The sequence below is a fragment of the Mustela lutreola genome, chromosome X (assembly GCF_030435805.1).
Source record: "Mustela lutreola isolate mMusLut2 chromosome X, mMusLut2.pri, whole genome shotgun sequence".
Taxonomy (NCBI): domain Eukaryota; kingdom Metazoa; phylum Chordata; class Mammalia; order Carnivora; family Mustelidae; genus Mustela; species Mustela lutreola.
This window is the reverse complement of record NC_081308.1, coordinates 45,134,447-45,160,414: the sequence shown is the minus strand read 5'-3', so window position 1 is coordinate 45,160,414 and position 25,968 is coordinate 45,134,447. Positions and strand designations below refer to the sequence as shown.

The window sequence follows — 25,968 nt, the reverse complement described above, 5'->3', positions numbered from 1 at the left end:
GAGAGTGCTTTATTAATTTAACCGTCATCATACCAAGTGAAGTACATGTCCTCATTTCTTGTTGAGGAAACTAAAGCACATAGAATTTAAGTAATTTGCCCAGTGTTAATATGACTGAAAGTAGGAAGAACCAGGACTGGATTCATGCAATACAGTTTCAGATGGTACACTTAGCTCTTCAGCTAAATAACATTCTACTTAAAAAAAAAAAATAGCTGCATGGTGTCCTTATACATGGATGTATTCTCTCTCTCTCTCTTTTTTTTAGCAAGTCTGCTACTGATTGGCACTGATTTACCAATCATTCTAATGTTATTACAGACAATGCTGCATTGAATAAGCTTATATATAACTTCTTTCCACGCACACCCAAATGAATCCAATACATAAATTCATTGAAGTAAGACTTCTGGATCAAAGGGTAAATGAACACATAATTTTGACAGATATTACTTAATTGCCTTCTCTACAAGCTATATCAATTTAGATGGATACTAACAACCCAGTCACATTTCCCTTTTCCGACAGCCTCACGAAAAGGTGTGTTTCAAATGATCGTATATTTGGCAATATGGTAGAAAATAGATGGTATCATACTGTAATTAAAATACACATTTCTCTTATTATGTGTGATCTGGGCATTTTGAAAATGCATAGAGGTTCCCCTTTCTCCATATCTTCTCCAATATTTCTTGTTTCTTCCCTTGTCAATCTTTGCCATTCTAACTGGTGTAAGGTGGTATCTCAATGTGGTTTTTTATTTAAATTTCCCTGATGGCTAAAGATGATGAACATTTTTTCATGTGTCCGTTAGCCATTTGTATGTCTTCTTTGGGGAAGTATCTGTTCATGTCTTCTGTCCATTTTGTGACTTGATTATCTGTTTTTTGGGTGTTGAGTTTGAGGAGTTCTTCAGAGATCTTGGGTATCAGCTTTTTGTTTGTAGTGGCATTTGCAAATATCTTCTTCCATTCCATGGGTTGTCTCTTTGTTTTGTTGACTGTTCCCTTTGACTGTGCAGAAGCTTTTGGTCTTGATGAAGTCCCCAAAATTCATTTTTGCTTTTGTTTTGCTTGCCTTTGGAGATGTGTCTTGACAGAAATTGCTGTGGCTGATGTGGAAGAGGTTACTGCCTATGTTCTCCTCTAGGATTTTGATGAAATCCTCTCTCACATTGAGGTCTTTCATCCATTTCGAGTTTATCTTTGTGTATGGTATAAGAGAATGGTTGAGTTTCATTCTTCTGTATATAGCTGTCCAATTTTCCCAACACCATTTATTGAAGAAACTGTTTTTCCACTGGATATTTCTTCCTGCTTTGTCAAAGATTAGTTGACCATAGAATTGAGGGTCCATACCTGGGCTCTCTATTCTGTTTCACTGGTCCATGTGTCTGTTTTTGTGCCAGCACCATGCTGTCTTGGTGATCACAGCTTTGTAATATAGCTTGAAATCAGGCAATGTGATGCCTCCAGCTTTGTTTTTCTTTTTCAATATTTCCTTGGCAAGTTGGGGTCTTTTCTGGTTCCATCCAAATTTTGGAAAGAATCTTAAGCAGGCTCCATACTCAGAGTGGAGCCTGACACAGGGCTGGATCTCACGACCCTGAGATCATGACCTGAGCCAAAATCAAGAGGCAGACACTTAACTGACTGAGCCACACAGGTGCCCCAATCTCTTAATTATAGAGAACAAACCAATCATTACCAGAGAGGAAGGGGGTGGGGGGATGGGTTAAATACATGATGGGGATTAAGGAGTGCACTTGTCCTGATGAGCATCAGGTGATGTATGGAATTCTTCAATCACTGTACTGTACCCCTGAAAATAATAAAACACTGTCTGTTAAAAAAATAAATAAATAAATATATCATCCCACATGCAAACAAAAAGACATTCTCTATGGATTAGATGTGCCATAGACCAGGCTAAATCATGTGGACATGCATGAGTTCATCAGGGATGTAGAACACTTTCACTAAGGAAAGTCACTTCAGAGTGTGGCAGTGAATATCTTGTACAGTAATATAAATGACAGTGCTTGGTACAGTTTGTCCTTTTATATGTTGACCCTTCAACATTTACAAATCATTTGATATAGATCTGTTTTGGGAATACAGCATGCAGTTGAGTTTGCTTTGTAATCCAATGAGAAAAAAAGTGTTATCGATCCCTGACAGTAGAGTGTTGAAGTTCCCAACTATAATTGTGGAGTTGTCTATCACTCCATTCAGCCCTATCAGGTTTTTGTTTCATGTATTTAGTGGTTTGCATCTGACTACGTACATGTTTAGGCTTGTTACAATTTCTTGCTACACTCAATTCCTGAGTGTAGTAATTATGGCTTTGAAGAATACATTCTCTAATACTGATAGAGCTGCTCCTGTTAAATAATTAGCATTAGCATGACATATTTGTCCATCAACTTACCTTTAACCTACCTGTGTAGTTGTGTTTGAAATGCATTTCCTGTAGACTGAATATGTTTGGTTCACTTTTCTTTCTTTTTTACTAAGATTTTTTTAATTTATTTGTCAGAGAGAGCATGCGCACAAGAAGCAGGCTCCCCCTTGAGCAAGGAACCCAACGCTGCACTTGATACCAGGACCCTGGGATTGTGACCTGAGCTGAAGGCAGACGCTTAACTGACTGAGCCACACAGGCGTCCGGGGGTATTTTTCTTACATCAGTGCTGCCCATCTCTTTCACTGGTGTACTAGACAGTTGATAGTTAAAGTAAATATCCATACATAATGGCTTCATTCTAACATTCCAATATTTGAATTTTGTTGTTCTTTTTCTCCTTAAGTTTCATTTTTTGCTCCCCTTGGGCTACCAGAATGTTTGAGAGATCCATTTTGATTCCTTCAGAATGTTTTTGAGTATACCAGTTTGTATCTTTTTTTAGTGGTTGCTCTAAGTATTGTACATGTGTAACCACTGTCTATAGGCACTGATGTTTTATAACATTGCATAAAGTTACACTTCCATTTAGGTCCACTCACCCTTCTAACTTGGAAATTCTAAATATTCTAAATATTGGTCTCAAATATTTCCCTTACATGCTCTGAGCATCAAAACAGATGTTCTAATTTTTGCTTCATCCATCACACATGATTTAACAAGCTCCTGCAAAAAAGGAAAGTTTTTATTTACCCCTCTTTTTATCCAACACATTTGCTTTTTATTTTCTGAAGCACCAAGCATTCTGCAGTTATTCTTTAGCTCTTTTCGTAGGGGATGAGTGTAGGTAAGAGAACATCAAGACATTGTATGAGGGTATATCTGCAAATGAAAAATTATTGTCCATTTCCTTCTTTTGAGTATGCCCTTATTCCCCTTGATACATGAAGGACGGTATTTGAGATATAAAATCTAGAATCGTCAGTTCTTTTTTCTTAACTAAAAAATATTGCCCAAGGTCACAAATGTTCAGTTATAAGATGAATAAGTTCTGGGAATCTATACTTAATAACAGTGTATTGTACACTTGAAATTGGTTAGGATGTGTTAACTAATTTAATAATGGTAATCTTATCACTATTTATATGAATATTAATTCATCAGTGTACATTACAAGTCCCCCCACGAAAAAGAAAGTGGGGGCATAGAGAACCATCTATCACATTAACGGACAACAAAAGAAAGCGGGAGTAGCCATACTTACATCAGACAAACTAGATTTTAAACCAAAGATGCTAACAAGAGATGAAGAAGGTTACCTTATCAAAATAAAGGAGACAAAACAACAAGGAGACCTAACAACTGTAAATATTCATGCACCCAACATGGGAGCACCCAAATACGTAAAACGATTAATGACAAACACAAAAGAAATAATTGATAAGTCAACAATAACAGCAGAGGACTTTAAAACACCACGTAGACAGCATTGAAACACAGCATCAACAAGAAAACAATGGCTTTGGATGACACTGGACCAGACTGACTTTTTTTTGTCTTGACAGAAAAGTACTGGAGCACCTGGGTGGTTCAGTCAGTTAAGTGTCTGCCTTTGGTTAAGGTCATGATATCGGGATCCTGGGGTTGAGTCCTGTGTCAGGCTCCCTGCTCAGTGGGGAGTCTGCTTCTCTCTCTCTCTTCCCCTCTGCCATCTGTTCCTGCTCTTTTATGCCTTGCTCTCTCTCTCTCTCTTAAGTACATGAATGAAATCTTAAAAAAAAAAAATAGAAAAAGAAAAATACAGAAAGGTTTTAATTCTCTGAATACCAAGAGTTAATACTTTATCACTACCCTTTGAAAATAGGGTACTTGGGAGCAATTTTGAAGTTTTCAAAATCAGTATGAAGCTTATTAAATCCAACATCACTTTCACAGACTGCAAAATGACTTCCTTATAAAAGAGGAGCAGCCAGGCTTCGGGTGGGTCTGTCACTATACTCAGCTACATTTCTGTTGGGCACAGAGTCCGGGGGCCTTCCCGCTCCTTCCATGGGGGCCTTGGTTCAGTGACACTTTATTTCATGTGTCCCTTGAAAAGCCCTTTCTGATGTTGCCTATCCATGCAGTCCCGTAAGGGTGATACCTTCCTCTCAGCCTGAATGCATTTATTGGAGTGTACGTGAAATAAAGAGCCATCCCCCGCAAGATGAACTTCTGATTCTCTGTGGCAGTTTCCTCGCAGACATGCAGGTTGAGAACACCTGTTCCTGCGTCCACCGCTATGCAGGCTGTGGCTGGTGGGTGCAACAGCGTACTTCATTCTGGGACATGTACTTGAAAAACTGCTGCTGACGCATTCCATGACAGGTACAAAAGAACCCCGTGTCCCATGATTTGGTTTTCACTGGGAGGGTAAGAGTCAAAGCAGTAACCTTTTCAGTCGTTTGTTCCAGAACATCCCAAAGGAGGTAGGCTTGTGGTCAGGCCCGTGCGATTCTGGGTACACGTTCTCCAAGAACACCTGAAACCCTTCCACCGGAGTTTTGCATGGAGCTGCCTCCTCTCTGTTACATCCCCAAAGGGCTCCACAGGGGCAGGGGGCTGTGATGGTCGTAGAGCTCTTTAAATTCATCCATCCACATGTCAGTTGTTCAGATGCTGCTGGCCCACAGCCTTGTTGCAGGAGTAGGGTTGAATATACTTAAAAAAACAAAACAAAAAAAACAACTGACTATCCGGCCAGCCTGGAGATAACTGCAACTCCTGCAACATAGTAGCAATGTGGTTTTTGAAAGTAAAGCTTACATTTTGAAACAGTTTGAGGCTTACAGAATTACCAGGAAGAGAGTAAGACAGTTCTCATATACCCCCACAATCACATCTCCTCTATTATTATCATTTTATGGTAATGTGGCACATTGTAACAAACTGATACTGAGATGCTATCATTAACCGAAGACTATACTTTATTCGGACTCTCTCAGCTTTTCTCTAATGTTGTTTTTGTGCTCCAAGATCCCATGCAGGGTACAACCTCATCTTTAGTACTCTTAGTATCTTCTTAGGCTTCCTGTGGCTGTGACAGTTCTGTCGATTTCTGTGAGTTTTATGCCCCTGACAGTTTAAAATTTTTATCAACACTCCGAAGTTCTTTAGCTTACTGTTAGCACGGTCTGTCTTTCTCCATCCCTTTACTTAAGCCTATCGGAATCACTGTACTGAAAGTAGGGGCTTGCGGACAATACATACTGCTGCAGTTGTAAAATTCACTGCGACTTTTGATTGCTATTTAGAGACCATTCCCATTTAAAGTGGATTCTGAAATACTTGCACTGATATCAACCATGCGTGTAGCTATTTTCTATTCATTACAAGAGGCTTACTTTCCTGCTTTCTCTGGTTTTAATTGAGCATTTTACATAAAGGCAGTTTTTTCGTTCACTTCTTAGTGTACCAATTATAGGTGCTTAAAAACATTTTAGATATTTCCTTGGAGGGTGCATTTCACTTCAAACTAATGTAAGGGCACCTTCAAATGACACTCTTGACAAACCGAGCAGGTAACTTACACTGTTTCTGCCCATTTTTCCATGACTGCCATTCTTTTCACTTACTCCTGTGCTATACTCACTGGCTACGTTGTGACTCTCATTATTGAAACATTTATTTGGCATTTATCAAGAATAAGATAAATTTTATTATTTAAACAAGTTACTTTTGGGTGCCTGGGTGGCTCACTTGGTTAAGCATCTGCCTTTGGCTCAGGTCATGATCCCGGAGTCCTGGGGTCCAGTCCCACATTGCATCGCATCTCCTTGCATCTGACTCCCTGCTCAGTGGGGAGTCTGCTTCTCCCTCTCCTCACTGTTCCTGCTCTCTCTCACGAACTCTGTCTCTCCCTCTCTCTCTCTCTTCTCTCTCAAATAAGTAAATTTAAAAAAAAAATAACATAAATTAACAGGTTACTTTTCAACCTATTAAGGAAAATTAACTTTGTTTACCTTCATGTGTTTCTTCCCTGAGGCACTCCCTTTCTTATGTAAATCCAAATTTCTGACCTTCATCATTTCTCTTCTTCCTGAGTAAAATCTTTCCATTTTTTGCAGGATAGGTCTAATGGTGACAGTTCCCTTCATTTTTCTTTGTCTGAGAGAAGAAGTCTTTATGGACGCTTCTTTACCAAATAGTTTTAACCAGGTATATAAGGATGCTAGGTTGGTGAATTATTTTTTCCTTTGGCACACGAAATATGTCCCCTAATTCTCTTTTGCTTGCATGGTCACTCACACGACTTCACTGTAATTTGCCTCTTGTTCCTCTATGGGTTTCGTTCTTGGTGTTCTTGGTGTGTGCGTATGCATGTGCGTGTGCGTGTGCGTGTGTGCGTGTGTGTCTTGGTCTGGCTTTCTTCCAGATTTCTTATTTATCTTTTCTTTTATTCACATTTATAGGCCACGAGGTAGCTTGCTGTCCTGTGAGCTTTCTGGGTATCTGATTCAGTGCCTATCAGTAATTTGGAAATTTCACAGTCATCATTTTCCAAATAGCTTTTCTGCTCCTTTTCCCCTTACTTCCACTTCTGGCATTTCAATTATGTCTACGTCATGTATTTTGAAATTGTTCCACAGTTTTTGGATGTTCTACTCTGCATTTTTTCATGTTTTTTTGTTTGTTTGTTTGGTTGGTTGGTTGGTTTTTGTTTTTCTTCTATTTGCGGATCACTTTGGGAAGTCCTTGTTGGCCATTCTTCAAGGTCACTGATTCTCTACTTGGGCAGGTCACAACTCCTGAGGACCCCATCAAAGACCCCATTTTTCACAGCTATTGCCATAGCATGAATTCTGGCATTCCCTTTTTATTCTCTTTCACAGTTTCCACCTATCTACCTCCATTACCTATCTATTATTGCATGTTGTCTACTTATCCCATTAGAAATCTGAACATATTTATCATAGTTGTTTATCTTCCCTGTCTTTTTTTTAAATAAAATTTTATTTTCCAAAATGTACAGTTGGTGGATCTTGTTCATGCATCTTCACCAGCAGCTGGGCCATCTCCACCCTTGGTGTTTCTGGTGTAAATTACTTGAGCTCTGTGCTTTGAAACCAGTTTAATAAGTCCTTTACTAAGGAGCTCCTGAAGGGCTGCCCTGGCCAGGGAAGCTTGAATCTTCAGTCTCTCAGAGACAGCAGCTGGAGTTATAAGCTTATAGTTGGGAACTTCTTTACAGAGTTTGTCATATGTCGCTTTGTCAAACAAGACCAAATTATTCAGCTTGTCCCGAACTTTGCCTTTGGACCGCTTCTTCTTTTTGGCCTTGCCCCCAGATTTGTTCACTGGGTCTTTGTCTTTTTTGGCCGATTTTCCGGCATCCTTCTTCTTCTTGTCATCCTTGGGCGGCATAGCGGAGCTGGGAGACGAGCGTCCACCCCTGCAGCCTCATTAAGATGTCGGACAAAAAGGCTGTCTTCCCTGTCTGATCACTCTAGCTGCTGTGTCATATCTGAATTGGATCTATATTGCTTCGACTGTTCGTTCTTTCTGGAACTCAGATGATTAAAATGTTAGCCCATTGGCTTTCATCCCACAGCTCCCAAACTCGGTCCGTGTTTGTTTGCTTGTTGTACCGTTTTCCTTAACAACATTTTCATTCCTGAACAACAGCATAGTCTAACCTGTCCTCAAGTTCACTGATTTCATCTTCTGTCATCTACAGTCTACAGTGGATCCCAGCCAGCAGTTTTTTATTTTCTTTATGATATTTTTAAATATTTAATTTCCATTTGGCATGTTTCATATTATTTCTGTAACTTGGCAGAGGTTTGCTATCTTTTTTTTTTTAATTTCATAGTAATCCATAATTACTCCTTCAAGAAATTTTATATTGGCTACTTTAAAATCTTTGCAAGCGAGTCCTAACATCGGATTCATCTCTGTTGTTGTCGGGGTTTGCCTTTTCTCATTTAAGTTTTGACTTCCCTGGCTCTACGTCTGAAGAACAATTTTTTATCCTGACCTGCACAGTTTGGATAGTCTATGAAAAGACTCCTGATCCTTTCATAGTAAGTTGCCCTGTTTTAAGGATCGGCCTGCCTGTTCTGGCCTACTTTGGGGGGGATGCAGTTCCACTGTCACTTCATTTCATGAGCTTTTGCAAAGCATTCCTGAGCCACATTGTTCTGAGTCCACCTGATTTTCTGATGGGTGACTGCCAGACATGCCCGTGGTAGCAGAAAATGCTTCCATGGGCCGTGGGATGTCATTAGGTGGGGGTGTGGGATTCAGGGCCTAAAGGATACAGAACATTCTCGCCTGGCCTGTGTTTCAGTCACCCAGTACCACTGGCCTTCCTATTCTATATCTACCAGTACACCCAAGGGAGGGGGTCATCTACCATGACACCTGCTGCTGCTGGTGGAGGGCTAGGAGCTGCAGGCCTGGGTATTTCTCCACCACTGGGTGGAGTGTGGAGGCACCCCAAAACTAGATCGCCTTCTGGTACGAATGCCAGGCCCGGTTGCTTTCTGCCAATGAGTGGAGGAACTGCAGGCGCCTGGCCAGGATGTTTTGCTGGGCGGAATGACGTGAGCCACCATATACAGTTGGAACCTTTCTGTTGGCTGGAGTAGAGAGAGACGCTGGCCTTGGATCCCCTTCTGCCATTGAAGGGACACCTAGGAGACATGAAGCCTACTGGAGTCACCTGAGCAGGTGGTGAGGAAAAACTGTGGTGGTCTTGAGAAGTGCACAGGTGGGTCAGGCCTCTGAGAATCAGCTATAGTGGCTGCTTTGGGAAGGTGGATCCTGCTGTTTCCTTCATTTGGAGGGGCAGAGTGGATGCACCTGCCCCGCAGGCCAGGCCTAGCTCTTGCAAATGCTGCAGGTAGTTCCCTTGGTACTTCTCTTGTGTGTCCATCTCTCCTTTATGTCACAGTTGAGCTTCCATTTTTCCTGATGTTCACCCATTGAAAGCAGACCCTGGTTTTTGTTTTTGTTTTTTCTTTGTTGGCTTTGTTTTCTGTTTTTTGTTTTTTGGGTTTGTTTTTTTTTTTCTGTGTCTGTGTACTTTATTTCTTTCTCCTCTCTTCCTGTGTTTTTCTAGGAGTATTGGTGTTTCTTTGATGCCCATCACTGAAACTCGATTTAATTCTAGACAGTGGTAGGGGCACAGGGGTGGCTCACGTGGTTAAGTATCTGTTTTGGGCTTGGGTCATGATCTCTGGGTCCTGGGATGGAGCCCTGCCTTGGGCTCCCAGCTCAGTGGGGTGTCTGCTTCTCCCTCTCCTTCTACCTCTCCCCTTGTGCATGTTCTCTCTCTCTCTCCCTCTCTCTCTTTCTCTGTCTCTCTCTCTGTATCTCTCTGTCTCAAATGAATAAATACGATCTTTTAAAGAAAGAAGACAAAGGTCAGGGAATTCACCATGGCATAGATATTCAAATCCTTAGGTCCTTAGGTAGAACACATTTTCCTTTCCACCGGTTACACTCTTTTTGTGATAATTTGTTGAAATATTTCCAAGGAATTCATTTGAATTTAGAGGGCAGAAGCAGAAAGAAGCGAGTCTCCGCTATCATCCCCGCAAACCAACATTCTTGTCGGTATTTTTTCTAAGTACAGCTCTTTGCAATGTTCCTAATCTGTCCTTTGGACATTCTTTACTAATGTCTAGCTATGATCAAAGATCCGGTTAGAATACCCTTCTCTCTCTTTCCATGCCTCTATGTTTGCCTTAAAAATGTTAGCTTTATTTACAGCTCTTTCACTTGATTTGTTAGTCTTATGAACATTTGGCTCTCAATAGCGGTCTATTTGCCTCAGGTTTTCTATCGTTATTGACTGAGTTCGTACGATACCAAATTCATTAAAGCAGAGTCCTTAGAATAAATGTCCCTGACTTAGCACGTGCTTCCAATTTTTTGCCTATTGCTTTTATACTTGAATGACAGATTTGATTGCAGAAAAAAATTGTTAGGTCACACATTTTTCCTTGATGATTTTGTAGCTGTTGCTTTGTCAAAATGTGTGTTTCAGACCTCAGCATTCTACTAATACCTGGTAGGACAAGCTCCTGAAATTAATATTCTTTTGGAACATATTTCAGAGCAGGATTTGTGTATTTATTTTAGACAAAAAAAAAAAAAAAAAAAAAAAAAAACCAAAAAACAACAGACGTAAAATTCATGGAGGGGTCATTTCCACTTCCACCTATGGTCGTGATGAAAGAGCCCGTTTCAGTCCTATTATCTCACAGAGAAAAACAAAAGTCTGGATAAAGGGGGGGAAGATAGCCAACATTGCTTGAAGGCATCAGAGAGCTTCTTCTCTGCCCAGCACATCCAGGTAGAGGAAATCTGGAAAACAGAGAATCTCTGCAGGGGAATGCAGCAATCCTGTGCTACTTTTCTCCCCTCAGGGAAGTGCTGAAGGCCACAGTGCCCTGAATGACAGGGCATCATTCTATAGACAAAGAACCCACCAAGTGAGAGAAGACAGCAGCTCCTCAGAAAACTCATGGGGCTAGGGAACAAAACTCAAGAGTCCGACTTACAAAGCAGTCAGTATTTGAGAAGTCGAGGCCTTAGGAAGAAGAAAGGCAGACAGACCTGAGACCTGTACTGGGTGCTTTTCTCCCTGGAGGCATTCCTCCATACCTAAGCTGCATAGGACCTGAGACTAGGAAGTTGAACAGGCAGCTGTTCAAAGCCTCAACAGATATCTCAGCAGTCCCAGGGTGTAGGGAAGTAAAAAGAGGCGTGCCTGCAGAACTCACCGGAAAGAGGGCCCCCAGAAAACACCCCAGACTGTCAGTGGGGACCCCTGAAGGGCTACCTACCATCCGGGGCAGGGGGAACCTGAGGTGGTGCAAACTTTATAAAAAGCCCGGAGCACCCTTGGAGCTCAGCCCCTGGCTGGACTGATGTCATGGCCCCTACCCTGGGTGTCTGCCAGGGAGAAGGTAAAACTTCTACGGAGGGAGACACATCCTCCAGGAGCACTCAGCTTTTCCGTAAACAATGCCTGGCACTTAATTAAACCACCAGGCTCATCAAAAACCAGATGAAGAGAAAGAGGAAGAGATAAACACCCCCAGAATACCCCAATAGTATACTTATCGGACACGGACTGTGAAATAATTATGATTAATATGTTCAAGAATATGGATGACAAACGTGAGGTTTTATCAGGACACTAGAATTTATTTTTTTTTTAAGATTTTATTTATTTACTTGACAGAGATTACAAGTAGGCAGAGAGACGGGCAGAGAGAGAGAGAGGAGGAAGCAGGCTCCCTGCTGAGCAGAGAGCCTGATGCGGGGCTCGATCCCAGGACCCTGAGATCATGACCTGAGCCGAAGGCAGAGGCTTAACCCACTGAGCCACCCAGGCGCCCCAGGACACTAGAACTTCCAAATCAAATGGATACACTGAAAAATGGAAAACTAAAAACTACCATCACTGACATCATGCATTGCACATTTGAGGTAACAGCATACCAGAACCGGCAGAATGGAGGGGGAAGACAGGGGAAACTTCAGGGAAAGGGCAGTCAGAAGGCTGACAGGCGCACGGGTTTGTCCATGGGATCGCAGAGACACAACTTGTGCATAGAAGGAGCAGGGCAGATGATGATTTCAGCAGCAGCTAATACCTATGCAGCCCTTGCTGGGTACCGGACACTGCCTGGGCTCTGCCATCATTATCCAGAGACAGACTTAGGTACCCCTTCTGGAAGGCTGCCTCTGGCCCTCGGGAGACACTTCCGCCTCCTGATCAAAAGCCCTAAAATGTTTTTATTGTGGCAAAAACATATTTAGGGTGTGAAACGGTCACTGTAATCGTTTGAAGTATACAATTCAGAGGCACTAATTGGGTTCACAATCTTGTCCAACTGTGACCACTCTTGCCAAGCCGTTTACTACTGCAAACAGAAACTCTGTGCACATTGAACAATGACTCCCCCTCTACTCTTCCCACCTAGTCCCTGGTATCCTCTACTCTACTTTCAGTCTCTCTGATTTTGCCTCCTTTTTAGACATTGAACCATCCGTCAAATCCTAAGGGACGTGTCCTTTTGTGTCTGGGTTGCTTTGCTTAGCATAATGTTTGCAAGCCTAACGGTCTTGTAGCATGTAACCTAAAGACACTGTTCAAGTTAGAAATACAAGGTTTCCATTTTCTTTTCAGTTGGCAAGAAAAATGTGGAACCAACCTTTGGGATCCCACTGTATTCACTGCATGCCTTGTCGGCCAGACCTCAGATATTTTATTTTTTTTATTTTTTTTTTTTTTTAGATTTTATTTATTTATTTGTCAGAGAGAGAGCGAGCGAGAGCAAGCACAGGCAGACAGAGTGGAAGGCAGAGTCAGAGGGAGAAGCAGGCTCCCTGCGGAGCAAGGAGCCCGATGTGGGACTCGATCCCAGGACGCTGGGATCATGACCTGAGCTGAAGGCAGCGGCTTAACCAACTGAGCCACCCAGGCGTCCCGAGACCTCAGATATTTTAGGGGTGAGTTTAGGCAATGATCAAGTAAGGCTTCCCCTTCCCCAACAAGTCTCCCAGTAATAGATGTGTTGTTTCAGTACATGAGTGAGAGGGGTGTTCTCCATTCTGTGAGACAGAAGAGAATTGAAAGGCTTTTTCATCACAGACCCTTTATTTTCTATTCAAGATTAAATTAAGTGAGATAAGAAATTACCTACACCGGATTCTCAGACCCCTGATGGTGAAGTTTCTTTTCTTAGTGAATTACTTCAAGAGCAGAGCAGAGAAATTATACTCTCTCTTCTAACTCTCATCAAAGAAACCCGGCCATCTCCTGTGGAAAGAAAAACAAACAAACAAACAAACAAAAACCATTTTTGCCCCCAGGGTCAGTGTCGGTGGACACAACCTATTCACCGTTTCTCTCACATTAGGGGACTCTTTTCTGATATACCTCCAATATAATCGACAGAGACAGCACTCAGCCACCACACTACTTCTCCTTTCTCATTTGGGTATCTGAAGGGTTTGCTTCATCTATTGAAGACAGATTTTATAACTAATAGGCAACACGGAACTATCAACAGAATAATTAGTAGAATTAATAATGACGGGGCATCCTCCTGTGTCCTTGCTCTTGCTCACCTACAGTATCTACTGTGAGCAGGTATGTTTCTTACCTTCAGTGCCTGGATTTTCTATGAAGAGCTGAGTAAGTCTACAGTAAGTTTTCAGAGGAAAGAGGGAATGTCACATGTCAACAACAGGCGGAACAGGCGAAACAACAACAGGCGAGTCTGCAGGATTCACGACATATGAAAACACTGATTGAAATTTAATGCAATATTAAATATTAAATATCTAGTCCAAAGACTAGATCCTGAGTTGTTTTAATAATGGGAATCTCCCTCTTGCCGGTACTCTTCAAAACAGACTCACACACCAAGAACTCATCAGTCTACAAATGGCGTTGAGTCACACGCATCTACCTAACTAGAGAACAGAGCATTCAGTTTGGCAGGATTCTCACGTCAGGAAACACAGTCCTTTAAGGATGGACACTAAGGACGGAGGAGAACCGAGTCAGACCCTTCTGGCTTGGGGTAAAACACGGTAGGGGAGTAAAGTCAACGTAAAGAAGAACAACTCTTTGCCCTTGTGAGTGGCAACCTATTACTGGCATGAAGTGGAGTATGGGGCATCAGAAAGGTCTTCTGGGAACTTCCTCTGATGTTCTGGCAGGACATCGTCAAGCCTCTGATGTCACAACAGAGGCACGTGGGACCAGTTGCACATCAGAGGCATTCTTTGTAACTACGGTCGGACGTACTGGCAACACGACCAGGGTGGCAGCTACCTCCGAGTATGGTAAGATCGCTGAGTCTCTAAGCCACTTTCCGTGGTGGTGTGTTAGGCCTTGAAGTCTTCTTGTGTCAGTGCATGGCTGCGCTCGTGTGATCCCATATGTCACGCTGGATCAGGCTGTGCAGCATGGGCAGCAGGGATAGTGTGGGGCAGTGTATTTGTTTACAAGAGCTGCCACAACAAAATGTCCCCCACTGAGTGGCCTTAAGAACAAAGGTTTATTTTCTTACAGTTCCAGAGTTAGGAAGGCCAAGATCAAGGTCCCCATATGGTTGGTTTCCCCTGGAGCCTCTCTTCTTGGCTTACACATGGACACCGTCTTGCTGCCTCTTCACATGCCGTCTGTCTGGGTTCACACACCCCTGGTTTCTTTCCGTGTGTCCTAATCTCCTCTTCTCATAAGGACACCAGTCAGATGGGAGTGGGGACCACCCTCACAGCTTCATTTCAACCTGAGAGTCACGTATTCAAAAGTCCAATCTTTAAGTACAGTCATATTCTGAGGTACTGGGGGTTAAAGTTTTAATATAGGAAACATGCGGGCACGCAATTCAGCCCATATCAGGCAGGATCAGGTGTCTACCCTGTCAGCCCCATTTGTGCCACCATCTCCCATCATCAGAGAAGTGGCCAGAATTAAAAGTGTGTCCCCTTCCTGACATGCACTATGTCTTGTACTGCGCTGAGGAAAGAACGGACCCCTTTCCCTTCCCCCGTTTCTGTTTCCCACGGTAAATGTAGTAAGTCAGAGGTGGGACAATGGACCAGGGTAGAGGGAAAATAATGTGCCTTAGAGGCACTAATCAGAACCCTGAACAAGCCACCTCGCCCCTTCTCTAGGAGTCTGTGGTCCCTCATGCATAACAAGGAGATTAATGCCGGCTACCTGTGTTATAGAACGGTTGGAAGCACGGAAGAAGGTGGCAGGTATGAAAGTGCCTAGAAACGGTATGTGGCTCAATCTTTGTGAATTTACCCCCTTCAGTGCATATTCAGTCCTTACCCTTGACTGTGTTTTTGATCCTAGGAGCCCTGCCTCTCTTTCTCACTGGATTTATTGATCTCTGATCCAACAGCCTTTCCTACCAACGCCCAATTGTAAGAAAAACTGATTTTGTTTAAAAAAAAAAGGGGGGGGGGATCATGCCCGATCCCAGGGTGGGACTCTGGATTTCTCCAGTGCAGTCATTGATTGCTATCCCATTCTCCTTTGCCAGGTGATGGTATTTCCAGCCTCCTCTGCTTCCAACGGTGGTGGCCCCGTGACCCAGTTCTGCCCACGGAAGTGGATGGGCCACATGTAGGGGTCTTCTGTGGAAGATTCTGTTTCTTGACAGGAAGGACATGTGAGCAGGGGAATGTTAGTCCAGCCATCAGAAACAAGGGAATTCTGCCATTTGTGACAGGGAATTAGAGCCGGGGTCCTCTTCTGATCCAGTCTTCCTATTTTGGCAAGAAAGTCTCAGAGGCAGTGTTGCATTAATCTCTCAGGAGGCACATACTGCATGGCTGCCCCTCTTTTTATAATGCCAGCATGGGGCGCTAGTATCCCTTGAGGCTTAAAATGGAGATATTTTAATTCTATCTACCCTTCTTTATGTATGAGATAGACTTTTTCTCTGATGAGCAACTTCCCTCATCCACTCTTTGGGAACCAGTGTTACAGTTCATATGCCAAACACGGGACAATTGTTTCATTATTTGCCTCTGCTCACCCAATTTCAAAACAATGAATTTATTTCCTAGCATTTAGTAATGGTGACTGTGAGGTCTGTGTCTCTTGAGTCGCTGTGGTCTCGATATTTAATCGCAGTTGGTGTGCTTAGTTAGGTCCATCTTAGTTATGATTCTTACTGACACTCAGTTTGTCCCTGAGTGACGCAGACTCAATCTCAGTCTGCTGGCACAGGAGCGAGCTCTCAGCAGGCGCTTAGTAAATGTGTGCTGAAAGTATGTCAAAGAACTGAGTGAGGTGTATTGATATCATACTTGATTGTTCTGTCACAACAATATATTGCTGTGGCCTCCCCTCCAACAAATGTTTGAAACTGACATTACCCCTTTGCCCTCTTTGGTGTTATTCAAGTAGTACTGCACTGGGATCAGAAAATTTAACACTCACTCCCTCGTTGGATCTTTCTACATTAATGGGGGTGCGGTGGGAGACAAGTGACCTCAACTCATGGGTCTGATTATTTCTTGGCTTCCAAAATTCATTTCCTCACATGACCATTAAGTCTCACTCACACTGCTTTCTCTGTGCTCATCTGTGCCATCATCTGCTATTGCTCTACTTCCCAGAAACTTGCAGAGCCCAGCTGCCTCTTTCCCTAACAGAGCCCCCTCCTTATCACAGTCCCAGCACTCCTATGGGAGTACTTTGTCAGCAAATCAACAAGTGTCTTTATTCTGCTTCTTCATCTCAGTGGTTTTTCCAGTTACGACTGTGCAAGTTGAAGGCCAAGTGTTTGACCTGGGTCGCGTCAAAGACCCTTTGGTGACCAGCCTCCGTTTCCTCAAACTTCACTTTTCTGATTTCTAATACGAGGCTAAGAGCTAGCTCTCCTGTATCGACATGAAATGGGTTCCACAAAAGATTGTCAGAACATTATAAATCATACAATGCCCGGATGTGCAAATTTTTTTGAAGACAAGCTGCTATATGAGAAATGTTGGGTCAAATGAGGGAGAATTTGACAACACGCTGAACTTACCCCAGTGCTCTTAGGGATGGCAGTAATATTTACACACAGGTCACCGGACTATATGCGGGAGTTGGTTGGCTATTGTGTTAACATATGGGGATCCTTTTTTCTCCTTTTAACCCAGACTTGACTACTTTCTGGAAGTACTATTCCAGCAACTGGCTATCAGGGTATTCAATACTAGTGGAGATTGATTCCCCAAATTTTATTTTAATATTTGTTTCTTTTTAATATTTTTTCTTATTGATCTGTAAATGATATATTACTTTATATAAATTTAAGGTGGAAATGTTTATTTGGGTATATTTCATTTTGTATATATGTGTGTATATATATATATATATCTATATATATATAAAATACTTGATAACCAACTAGCATTAATATCTCCATGATGACACATAATTATTATTTGTATGCCTCCTTGAATGTTACTGTATCTGGTTTTGGTTCTGGTTTACAATCATCAATGGTGAAGCTTCAATGTTCTTCATATTCCCCATAATTGTGTGTAAATTTTTCTGAAAATAACGAGATTGCCTCTTTGGCTTTAGTTTTGTAGTTCTGTTCTCACCTAGTATGTGGACCATTGGATGGATAACTTCCTAGAGTGTGTGGTGTGGACAGTGTAGGCCATAGAGACTGCATTAGAATGGAGATACATTTTCCGCAGTTTAAACTCAAATGAGGCTATTTTCTCTATGCATACTCCGAGGCTTGGCTTTCAGGCATTTCAGTCATGAGTGATGTTGCTGTCATGTACTTTACTGTAGTAGTGGTATCTGAGTAGTAATGAACGTGCTGAATTATCGTGTAATTTCAGCCTCTGTGTTTCTTGTACCAGCCATGTATCCTTGCACCTCCACCCCAGGGTGTATGTTTGAGTATGGATTTATCTTCACTTATCTAGGGAAACTGAGGCACAAAGTGGTTAAAGAAACTTAAGAAAGGAAATACTTTGAAATGCTAGACCCTGAATTTGAACCCCAGCTTTTTTGTCACTTCTACTAGTCAGTTTTTGGTTGCTGTTAATAGAAAACTCTGTTGATAGCACAGAAATTAATTGGAGAGTTAGAGGCTTTTAAATATTGTCCTTATAGGGCCTGGAGATGTAAGTGTATTCATGGCCTCTAAGAATGATTACATATGTCAGAACTGGCCCCAAGGGGAACTGTCACTGCTACCACCATTGAGGAGTGAGAAAAATCAGTATATTTTCAGTGCAACTGTTGGCTTAGGCATAGTGTGTATTAGTTGCCTACCTAAAAGCAGGAAAGTCTACCAGAGTTATCTCAGTGAAGATACTTCTTCAACTGGATCCATGGCTCCAAATCAAGCTTGCCTTACTCCACATCTCTCTACATTTAAAGTGGCTTTAAAGTAAATCTGATCAGTGTGCATCAGACTGAGAGCAGTAAAAGCATCAGCAGCCTTAGGAGTAAAAACTCTAGGAAATGGAGACTTAAGCTTTAAAATAGAGAGACAAGTTTACGAACAAACCTCAAAGATATCCTGAGAGAACTAATATAAGGCATCCAACACAGTCTTCTGAACCATGTGTTCACTAGTGCCTTGATATTTTCCTGCTCTCCTTTTAGCCCATCTAATACTACTATTCCTCAATCCTGGATGAAACTTAGAACTCGGCTTGTGCTCTAGGCTGCTTGATGATGCTAGGTGTATGCTGGAGAAAAAAGGGAATCTCCAAATCCAGAGTACTGTATTATGTTTTTGTTTATGTATTTATGTATTATGGTTTTGTTTAATTGGAATTCTTAAAAAAATAATTTTATAACTCCCAAGTCAGCCACCTGCCTATACCCCAAAAGTTTGTTCTGTATCTTCCCCCATTCCTCGTTTTTCTTATTGCAATCTTCCCTCAGAATCTCCACACAGTTATCTCTTACTTCAGGAAGAAAACATAATTGCTCATAAAGGAATTCAACTGAATTATTCTTTCTCCCTTAAATTCATCCATATTTCCATTCTCTAAAGATAATATAAGACTTTGTCCCCTTCCTCCATTTGTGATTTATACTCACCAAATCTCCCAATCCCTTTCTTGTTATATAATAGATGCTACAAGCCAGTATGGCCTTAGAATCTTTTTGTCCATGTTTGAACACCAAGTCCACTATTTACTAGCTATGTAACCTTGGATAATTCACTCAGCCTCTCTAAACATCCATTTCTTAACTATAAGAGAGAGTGATTTAAGATTACCTTCTTCACAGAATGGTAGAGAAAATGAAATGAGAGAACCCATAGAAAATAATTGAAATATGACCTGCTACTAAAAAACTCAACAAAGTGAGTTATCACCAAATAGATGCAGTTTAATTGTAATGTACCCAATGAGAACATGGATACCTTTTGAAAAAAGGTGGATACCTTCTGTAATCATATTGGTGTTGACAGTACTGAGACAACTTATATAAAAATGCAGTCAAATGAGTATTTTATTTTCTAATTTTATTATCCCTGTTATCATTGTAAACATTGTTAATGTTTCTATCTCTTGGGTGGACCTGCCCCTGCCCTGAGCCCCAAGGATGATGGCTTGTGAGGACCTCCTGCCACTATTTCTCATTTTTTCTTTAAGGTTTTAGAAATGAAAAATCCTCTGTTCTCTAACAGAGATATTAATAAATAGTAGTCAGGTTAACATTCCCATGATCAATTCAATTGACCCAGGTGAATCAAACATCCCAGGTCTGTGCTGCTTCCTTGCTAGTACTAATCTTATGTGAACACAACTGCCTAAACCTTGCTTGATAAGTTCTCCTAGAGACATTTTATTAAGTCTATCCAAGGTCTACAGAATGCCCAAGAAAGGCTCCAGCACATGTGTGGAGTATTGTCCAAGGGTCTCTGCACATTCAACCTCTCAGTTCTTCCTATTCATTGTGAATAAACATGCACACTCTTTTTATGTGACAACAAATAATTAAACCATTACCAGAGGGAAAAAGAATAAAGGGGTTTGATATCTAATGGCTTGGGAACAGCACAGAACTAGTAACATAGTGGCAGCCCTAGACCAAAACCATGAAGGGTACAGGTCTGTTAGACACAAAACATTTTTTCTAATCCTAAACTCTGGAGAACAAAATCGCTAAGTTATAAATCAGTCACCAATTTGTGAAATATTCTGACTCGTTGGATTTATTTAATATCCAACTAATGACCTTATCTTGTACTTTGCAAATTGTATTTTCCCAAGATCGTTTTTTTTTCTATTTAAGTTTTATCTAAATTAAGATGATTTACAGACCAGCTCTTCCAGGCTTTGGCTCAAATGTTATAAACTCTCACTGAGGGTGAGATTCTATTGATTAGTGTCTATGGACTTTGTTCATCTCAGGGGTCTTAATCAGTTTAATTAGGCTGGCATCCACAGCCTCATGTCATTACCACTAACTGAGGAAGGTTCCAACATGACACTTATTTGTTCTTGGACAAATCCAGTACCAGCAATAGCAGCAGTGAGCAGGGTTCCAAGCCTCCCAAATGGGGCAAGAAAGTGTGTGGATCCAGGGTGTACGGGGGAGGGGGGGTTTGTTGGTGAGTGGAGCAGGATACAGTTGGTTGGAATACAAGTGAGCTGAGTCCAGTGCTTGCCTGTGTGATCCAACACAGCATTTTAGGGTAGCCATTGTTCAAGCACCTGCACAAAAGCTGTAAGTTGGGCAGCTTTACTGGGCCTAGGTTTTCCTTTGGCATTCCTTCCACACACACACAGCCACAGTGCTTCACATGAAAACGAGTTAAAACCCCATCCTTACACCACAGAAGCCATCAGCAAGAGTTACAGGGTTACGGGTCAGGTGGGGGAGGGCCCCTCTGGAAAAAGAAAAAATCAAAAAGCCTCTGGTATTCAAATTAATGAGTGATCTTATGTCGTATTTCCTAGGTTCAGCTACATCTTCATGTATTTCATTAGTGCCTCTCTAGTCACTAATGTCTTCCTTTGGTTGCTAGATTTCTGGGTAGTTAACCCATCTCCTGCCTCCATTTGTTCAATAGCAATTCCCGTTTTTACTTGGATCTTCGAGTAGAATTGTAAATCAGGTGTGCCAGTCTAGGTTTAATCATTACAGCGTCAAATTGCTCTCCCAGATCGTGTGAACAAAAATGAATGGAAAATTTCGTTTTACAAATCCTACTTTTGGACTTAGCCCATGGCTGAGAACTAAGGAGGCCGAGCGTACGGATGGCAGCGAGGGGTCAATCCACGCCCCGCGTTGGGTCGGCGGTGGAGGAGTCGGAAGTGGTTGGGGTTTGGGGGAGGAGATCCGCTCACACAGAAGAGGAGAGGGTTGATCCGCCATATCTGCTGCTGCTGCCGCAGTTGCGAATGCAGTGTTGGGGGACTTAGCTGCCTCTGCGCTGCCGCTAAGGTTCGCGTCGCTTCCCTTTGGCACTTCGCTCTTGCAGCCTTACCCCCTGGCGGCGTAGCCCGCTCTTTCTGGAGTGTTAACCCCGCTCCCTCCCCGCCACCCATCAGGTCCTCAGACCATGGATCCGGGCAGCAGCAGCAGCGACTCAGCACCCGACTGCTGGGACCAGGTGGACATGGAAGCCCCGGGTTCGGCCCCGAGCGGAGACCCAGCCTCCTCGGCGGTTGCCGAGGCCCAGCAGGAGCATCTCAGCTCGGCCTTCAGCCGTCAGCTCAACGTCAATGCCAAACCCTTCGTGCCTAACGTACACGCCGCGGAGTTCGTGCCGTCCTTTCTGCGGGGCCCGGCCCAGCTGCAGCCCCCCCCGGCCGACATCACCAGCATCGATGAAACCTGCACCGGCGCGGGCGACCTTCAAGGTAAAAAGCTGGGACGGGGGGCACCTGTGGAGCATTCCAAAGAGGAACAGTTAGTGTTGCATGAAGGTTCCAATTCAGCCGTTACCATGGAACTTTCAGAACCTGTTGTAGAAAATGGAGAGGTGGAGATGATCCTAGAAGAGTCATGGGAGCACAATAAAGAAGTAAGTGAAGCTGAGCCAGGGGGTAGTTCCTTGGGAGATTCAGGGCCCCCAGAAGAAAGTGGCCAGGAAGTGATGGATAAAGAGGAAATGAGAAAATCTAAATCCGTGTTCGTGCCTTCAGGTGCTCCTAAAAAAGAACACGTAAATGTGGTGTTCATTGGGCATGTAGATGCTGGCAAGTCAACCATTGGAGGACAAATAATGTTTTTGACAGGAATGGTTGACAAAAGGACACTTGAGAAATATGAGAGAGAAGCTAAAGAAAAAAACAGAGAAACTTGGTATTTGTCCTGGGCCTTAGATACAAATCAGGAAGAACGAGACAAAGGTAAAACAGTAGAAGTGGGTCGTGCCTATTTTGAAACAGAAAAGAAACATTTCACCATTTTAGATGCTCCTGGCCACAAGAGTTTTGTCCCAAATATGATTGGTGGTGCTTCTCAAGCTGATCTGGCTGTACTAGTAATCTCTGCCAGGAAAGGAGAATTTGAAACTGGATTTGAGAAAGGTGGACAGACAAGAGAACATGCGATGTTGGCAAAAACAGCAGGGGTAAAACATTTAGTAGTGCTTATTAATAAGATGGATGATCCCACAGTTAATTGGAGCAGCGAGAGATATGAAGAATGTAAAGAAAAACTGGTGCCCTTTTTGAAAAAAGTTGGCTTTAGTCCCAAAAAGGACATTCACTTTATGCCCTGCTCTGGGCTGACAGGGGCAAATATTAAAGAGCAATCAGATTTTTGCCCTTGGTACACTGGATTACCATTTATTCCGTATTTGGATAATATGCCAAACTTCAACAGATCAATTGATGGACCAATTAGACTGCCAATTGTGGATAAGTACAAGGATATGGGCACCGTGGTCCTGGGAAAGCTGGAATCAGGATCCATTTTTAAGGGCCAGCAGCTTGTGATGATGCCAAACAAACACAATGTGGAAGTTCTTGGAATTCTTTCTGATGATGCTGAAACTGATTATGTAGCCCCAGGTGAAAACCTTAAAATCAGACTGAAGGGAATTGAAGAAGAAGAGATTCTTCCAGGATTCATACTTTGTGACCCTAATAATCTGTGCCATTCTGGACGTACCTTTGACGTTCAGATAGTGATTATTGAGCACAAGTCCATCATCTGTCCAGGCTATAATGCGGTGCTGCACATTCATACTTGTATTGAGGAAGTTGAGATAACAGCCTTAATCTCCTTGGTAGACAAAAAGTCAGGAGAGAAAAGTAAGACACGGCCCCGCTTCGTGAAACAAGATCAAGTGTGCATTGCCCGTTTAAGGACAGCAGGGACTATCTGCCTTGAAACATTCAAAGATTTTCCTCAGATGGGTCGTTTTACTTTAAGAGATGAGGGTAAGACCATTGCGATTGGAAAAGTTCTGAAACTGGTCCCAGAGAAGGACTAAGCAGTTTTCTTGATGCCCCTGCACAATACTGTGAGAATTGACTACAAAAGTTCACCACTTTCTCTTATTTACTGCCCACTGACAGACTTTTCTTCATCTTTTGCAAAGAGAAAATTCACAGCAAAAATCCGTGTTTTGTCAGCTTTCTCATGTTGAGATCTCAGTTATGTTACTGTTGAATTGACCCACAACTTTCCTCCTCCTATGCCATTTTGCTTCCTTGGACAGAACCCGTGATAGCTTTGTAAGTGATGTGGGTGTAATTGTCTATAACAATGAAAAATTAATATATTTTTTAATTTTTCATTTTCCCTTAGGATATTTAGACAACCCTTGTTCCACGCAGATCAATCAGAGTGTGTCAGTGTGTGTGTACATGTTAAAAAGACAACTAACATGTCAATAAAATATTCCATTTGAAACTCTTCTTGGTATCTGAAATGCTTTTGAATATTTTTAAAAATTTGTACATAATAGTTTTCAATTAGCTTTTTTACTTTCTCAGGTCATTGAACACATCTTATTACTTGGGCTTTTAAAAACTGTCCTCCACTCACTGTTTTAAATGCGCCTTTACAAACTGCACAGGTTTGTATTAAAAGTTTTTCATTTGGAAAACGAATCTATTTGAGGGCTCTTCCCAGTGAACTTTGTTTTCTCTATCCAATTTGAATCAATAAAGGAGCTCTTCTGTTTCCCCACTTGTGATTTGAAGAAGCATTTCCACATTACAAACATACCTGGGGATTCAGACCCTATGTTGACTAAACTCTTATCCACACACTTTTGCTTTGTTCACCATGAGACTTGTGATGTGGGATACAACACAGTAAGGGGCATGACGGTTGAGAAAATACATGCTTTCAATAGGGCTGTAAGTCATTTACTGAAAAATAAGTGTTAGTGTGGGCCCCGAGCTGGGAAATGAGCCCATTCCACCCTTGTATTCTTCTGTGCTTGGAGTTGGTAGGAAAGATAAAAGTTCATTTTTACCATCGGATCACAACCCACATTTCAGTCAGAGACACTAGACTTGTCTCTGTACCCTGTATTAAGGAAAACACTCTGCTCTCCGTCTTGAGATGGCTACTTCGATTGCTAGGACAGTGGCTTTATAACCTGCATAACTATCAACAACTGCAAGAGCTTTCAGTCTTGGTAAGTTGGTAGTGACCCAATGTAAACAAACACCTGCCCAGTGGTGGGCAGGGCCATTTCCTCACACTCATGGGCTGGTTGGATGGGGGTGGAGACTGGCTACCAGAACAACCTGGGCCTATGCTTAGGCAAAGACCATGTCCCCTTATTCATGGTCCCTTGGTCTCTGTGCCCATGGACCTCCAGGATTTCTGACCTGTCAGAGATAGCCACGGGTCTTAACAGCATTAATAGCATGGTTCTGTGAATCATCCATCAGAGATCTTCAGGGGCACCCAAATGGGAAATAAGGATTTTTCTTTTGTCCTATGTCAGCTAACCTAATCCACAGGGATACAGCTCATACTGCCTTGGACCCAGAACTTTCATAATAGAATATCAGTGGCAAGAGTTTCATCTTTATTTCAGATTCCTTCTCTTGCCTCTATGCTCTGAATTTTGTACAAAATACAGACCAATTCAGTGTCTGCTAGAAGTGTTACCCTGCAGCCCCTTAAAATTATTTCTGGTGCTACATCAACTTCATTTTTTTCCCACAATTTTAGTAATTTGCCAATAGGATTATTATAGATATCTTTCACTAATAGACCAAAGCTACAAGGAAGGACAGAACTTTTTTCCCATCCAGTTTGGATAATTTCCCCTCAAAAACTGGCTCCTTAGTGTCTTTCTCAATAGCCAGTTGAATGGCAAATTCTCCACCAGGAGCTCTGAACTGTGTGTGTGTGTGTGTGTGTGTACACACAACTTCAGAGACCAGGACATAAACTTCTGGAAATAGATGTCAGAAACTAATTCTTTTCATTTCAGTGAGAAACAGATCATCCAGGTGATTGGAGACACCAGCCTGGCTCTTTAGGAAACTGGATTTAAACTCAGGGTAACATTTCTTTCTAATGTCCTGAATGCCTTCCTTTCTAGTTCTTAATATCTGATGGTAGTATCCAATACTGCAAACATGGGGCTGTTCACAAACACACTAGTTTTCCCTGGTGCGTACAGAGCTGTGTCCTTTCAGAGGTTCCCTATTGCCTCCATTTCAGGCCAGTTTAACTTAACTCTCTTCAGAGCTTCATCTGGCAACCAAGATAATGTAGAATCTCCCCAAGTCAGGCTACATGCTGTGATACATGGTGAACTTCCTGCTTAAGGCTTTCTCAATAAATGTCAATCCATAGGCTCTTGGCAGCTTTTCTCCCAAGCCTCTTCCTTTATTTCTCTGGTCATTATGGGACAAACTGAAATTCTGGGAAAGGGGCCAACTTTCAGCAGAGACCCAAAAAGAAAGAAAAGAGAAGGTTTGGATTGGGTAGAAGTTAGCAGACCTCCCACATTACTCACTTTGAGCATCTTTCTCTGGTACCCAGAACAAACTGCCCGTGCTTTTAATACTTACTATGGTTACTGTTCCTGTCTTCAAAAGACAAATCCTTTCTCAAAATAGACACTC

At 42.2% G+C, this 25,968-nt stretch overlaps 2 protein-coding genes and 1 pseudogene across 2 annotated transcripts; 1 reads left to right on the top strand and 2 right to left on the bottom strand.

Annotated features, from left to right (window-relative positions):
• Window positions 1-4,477: 4,477 nt before the first annotated feature.
• On the bottom strand, window positions 4,478-6,764 carry LOC131820947 (polypeptide N-acetylgalactosaminyltransferase 12-like; annotated as a pseudogene).
• Window positions 6,765-7,384: 620 nt separating this feature from the next.
• LOC131821405 (small ribosomal subunit protein eS25-like) lies at window positions 7,385-7,848 on the bottom strand. The gene has a single exon (XM_059157488.1). It carries the CDS (start codon window positions 7,804-7,806, stop codon window positions 7,429-7,431), a length of 378 nt encoding a protein of 125 aa, XP_059013471.1. The 5' UTR covers window positions 7,807-7,848; the 3' UTR covers window positions 7,385-7,428.
• A 13,386-nt stretch (window positions 7,849-21,234) lies between these two features.
• GSPT2 (G1 to S phase transition 2) lies at window positions 21,235-23,782 on the top strand. The gene is made up of 2 exons (XM_059158038.1): window positions 21,235-21,358; window positions 21,466-23,782. Exon 2 carries the CDS (start codon window positions 21,477-21,479, stop codon window positions 23,358-23,360), a length of 1,884 nt encoding a protein of 627 aa, XP_059014021.1. The 5' UTR covers window positions 21,235-21,358; window positions 21,466-21,476; the 3' UTR covers window positions 23,361-23,782.
• Window positions 23,783-25,968: the final 2,186 nt, after the last annotated feature.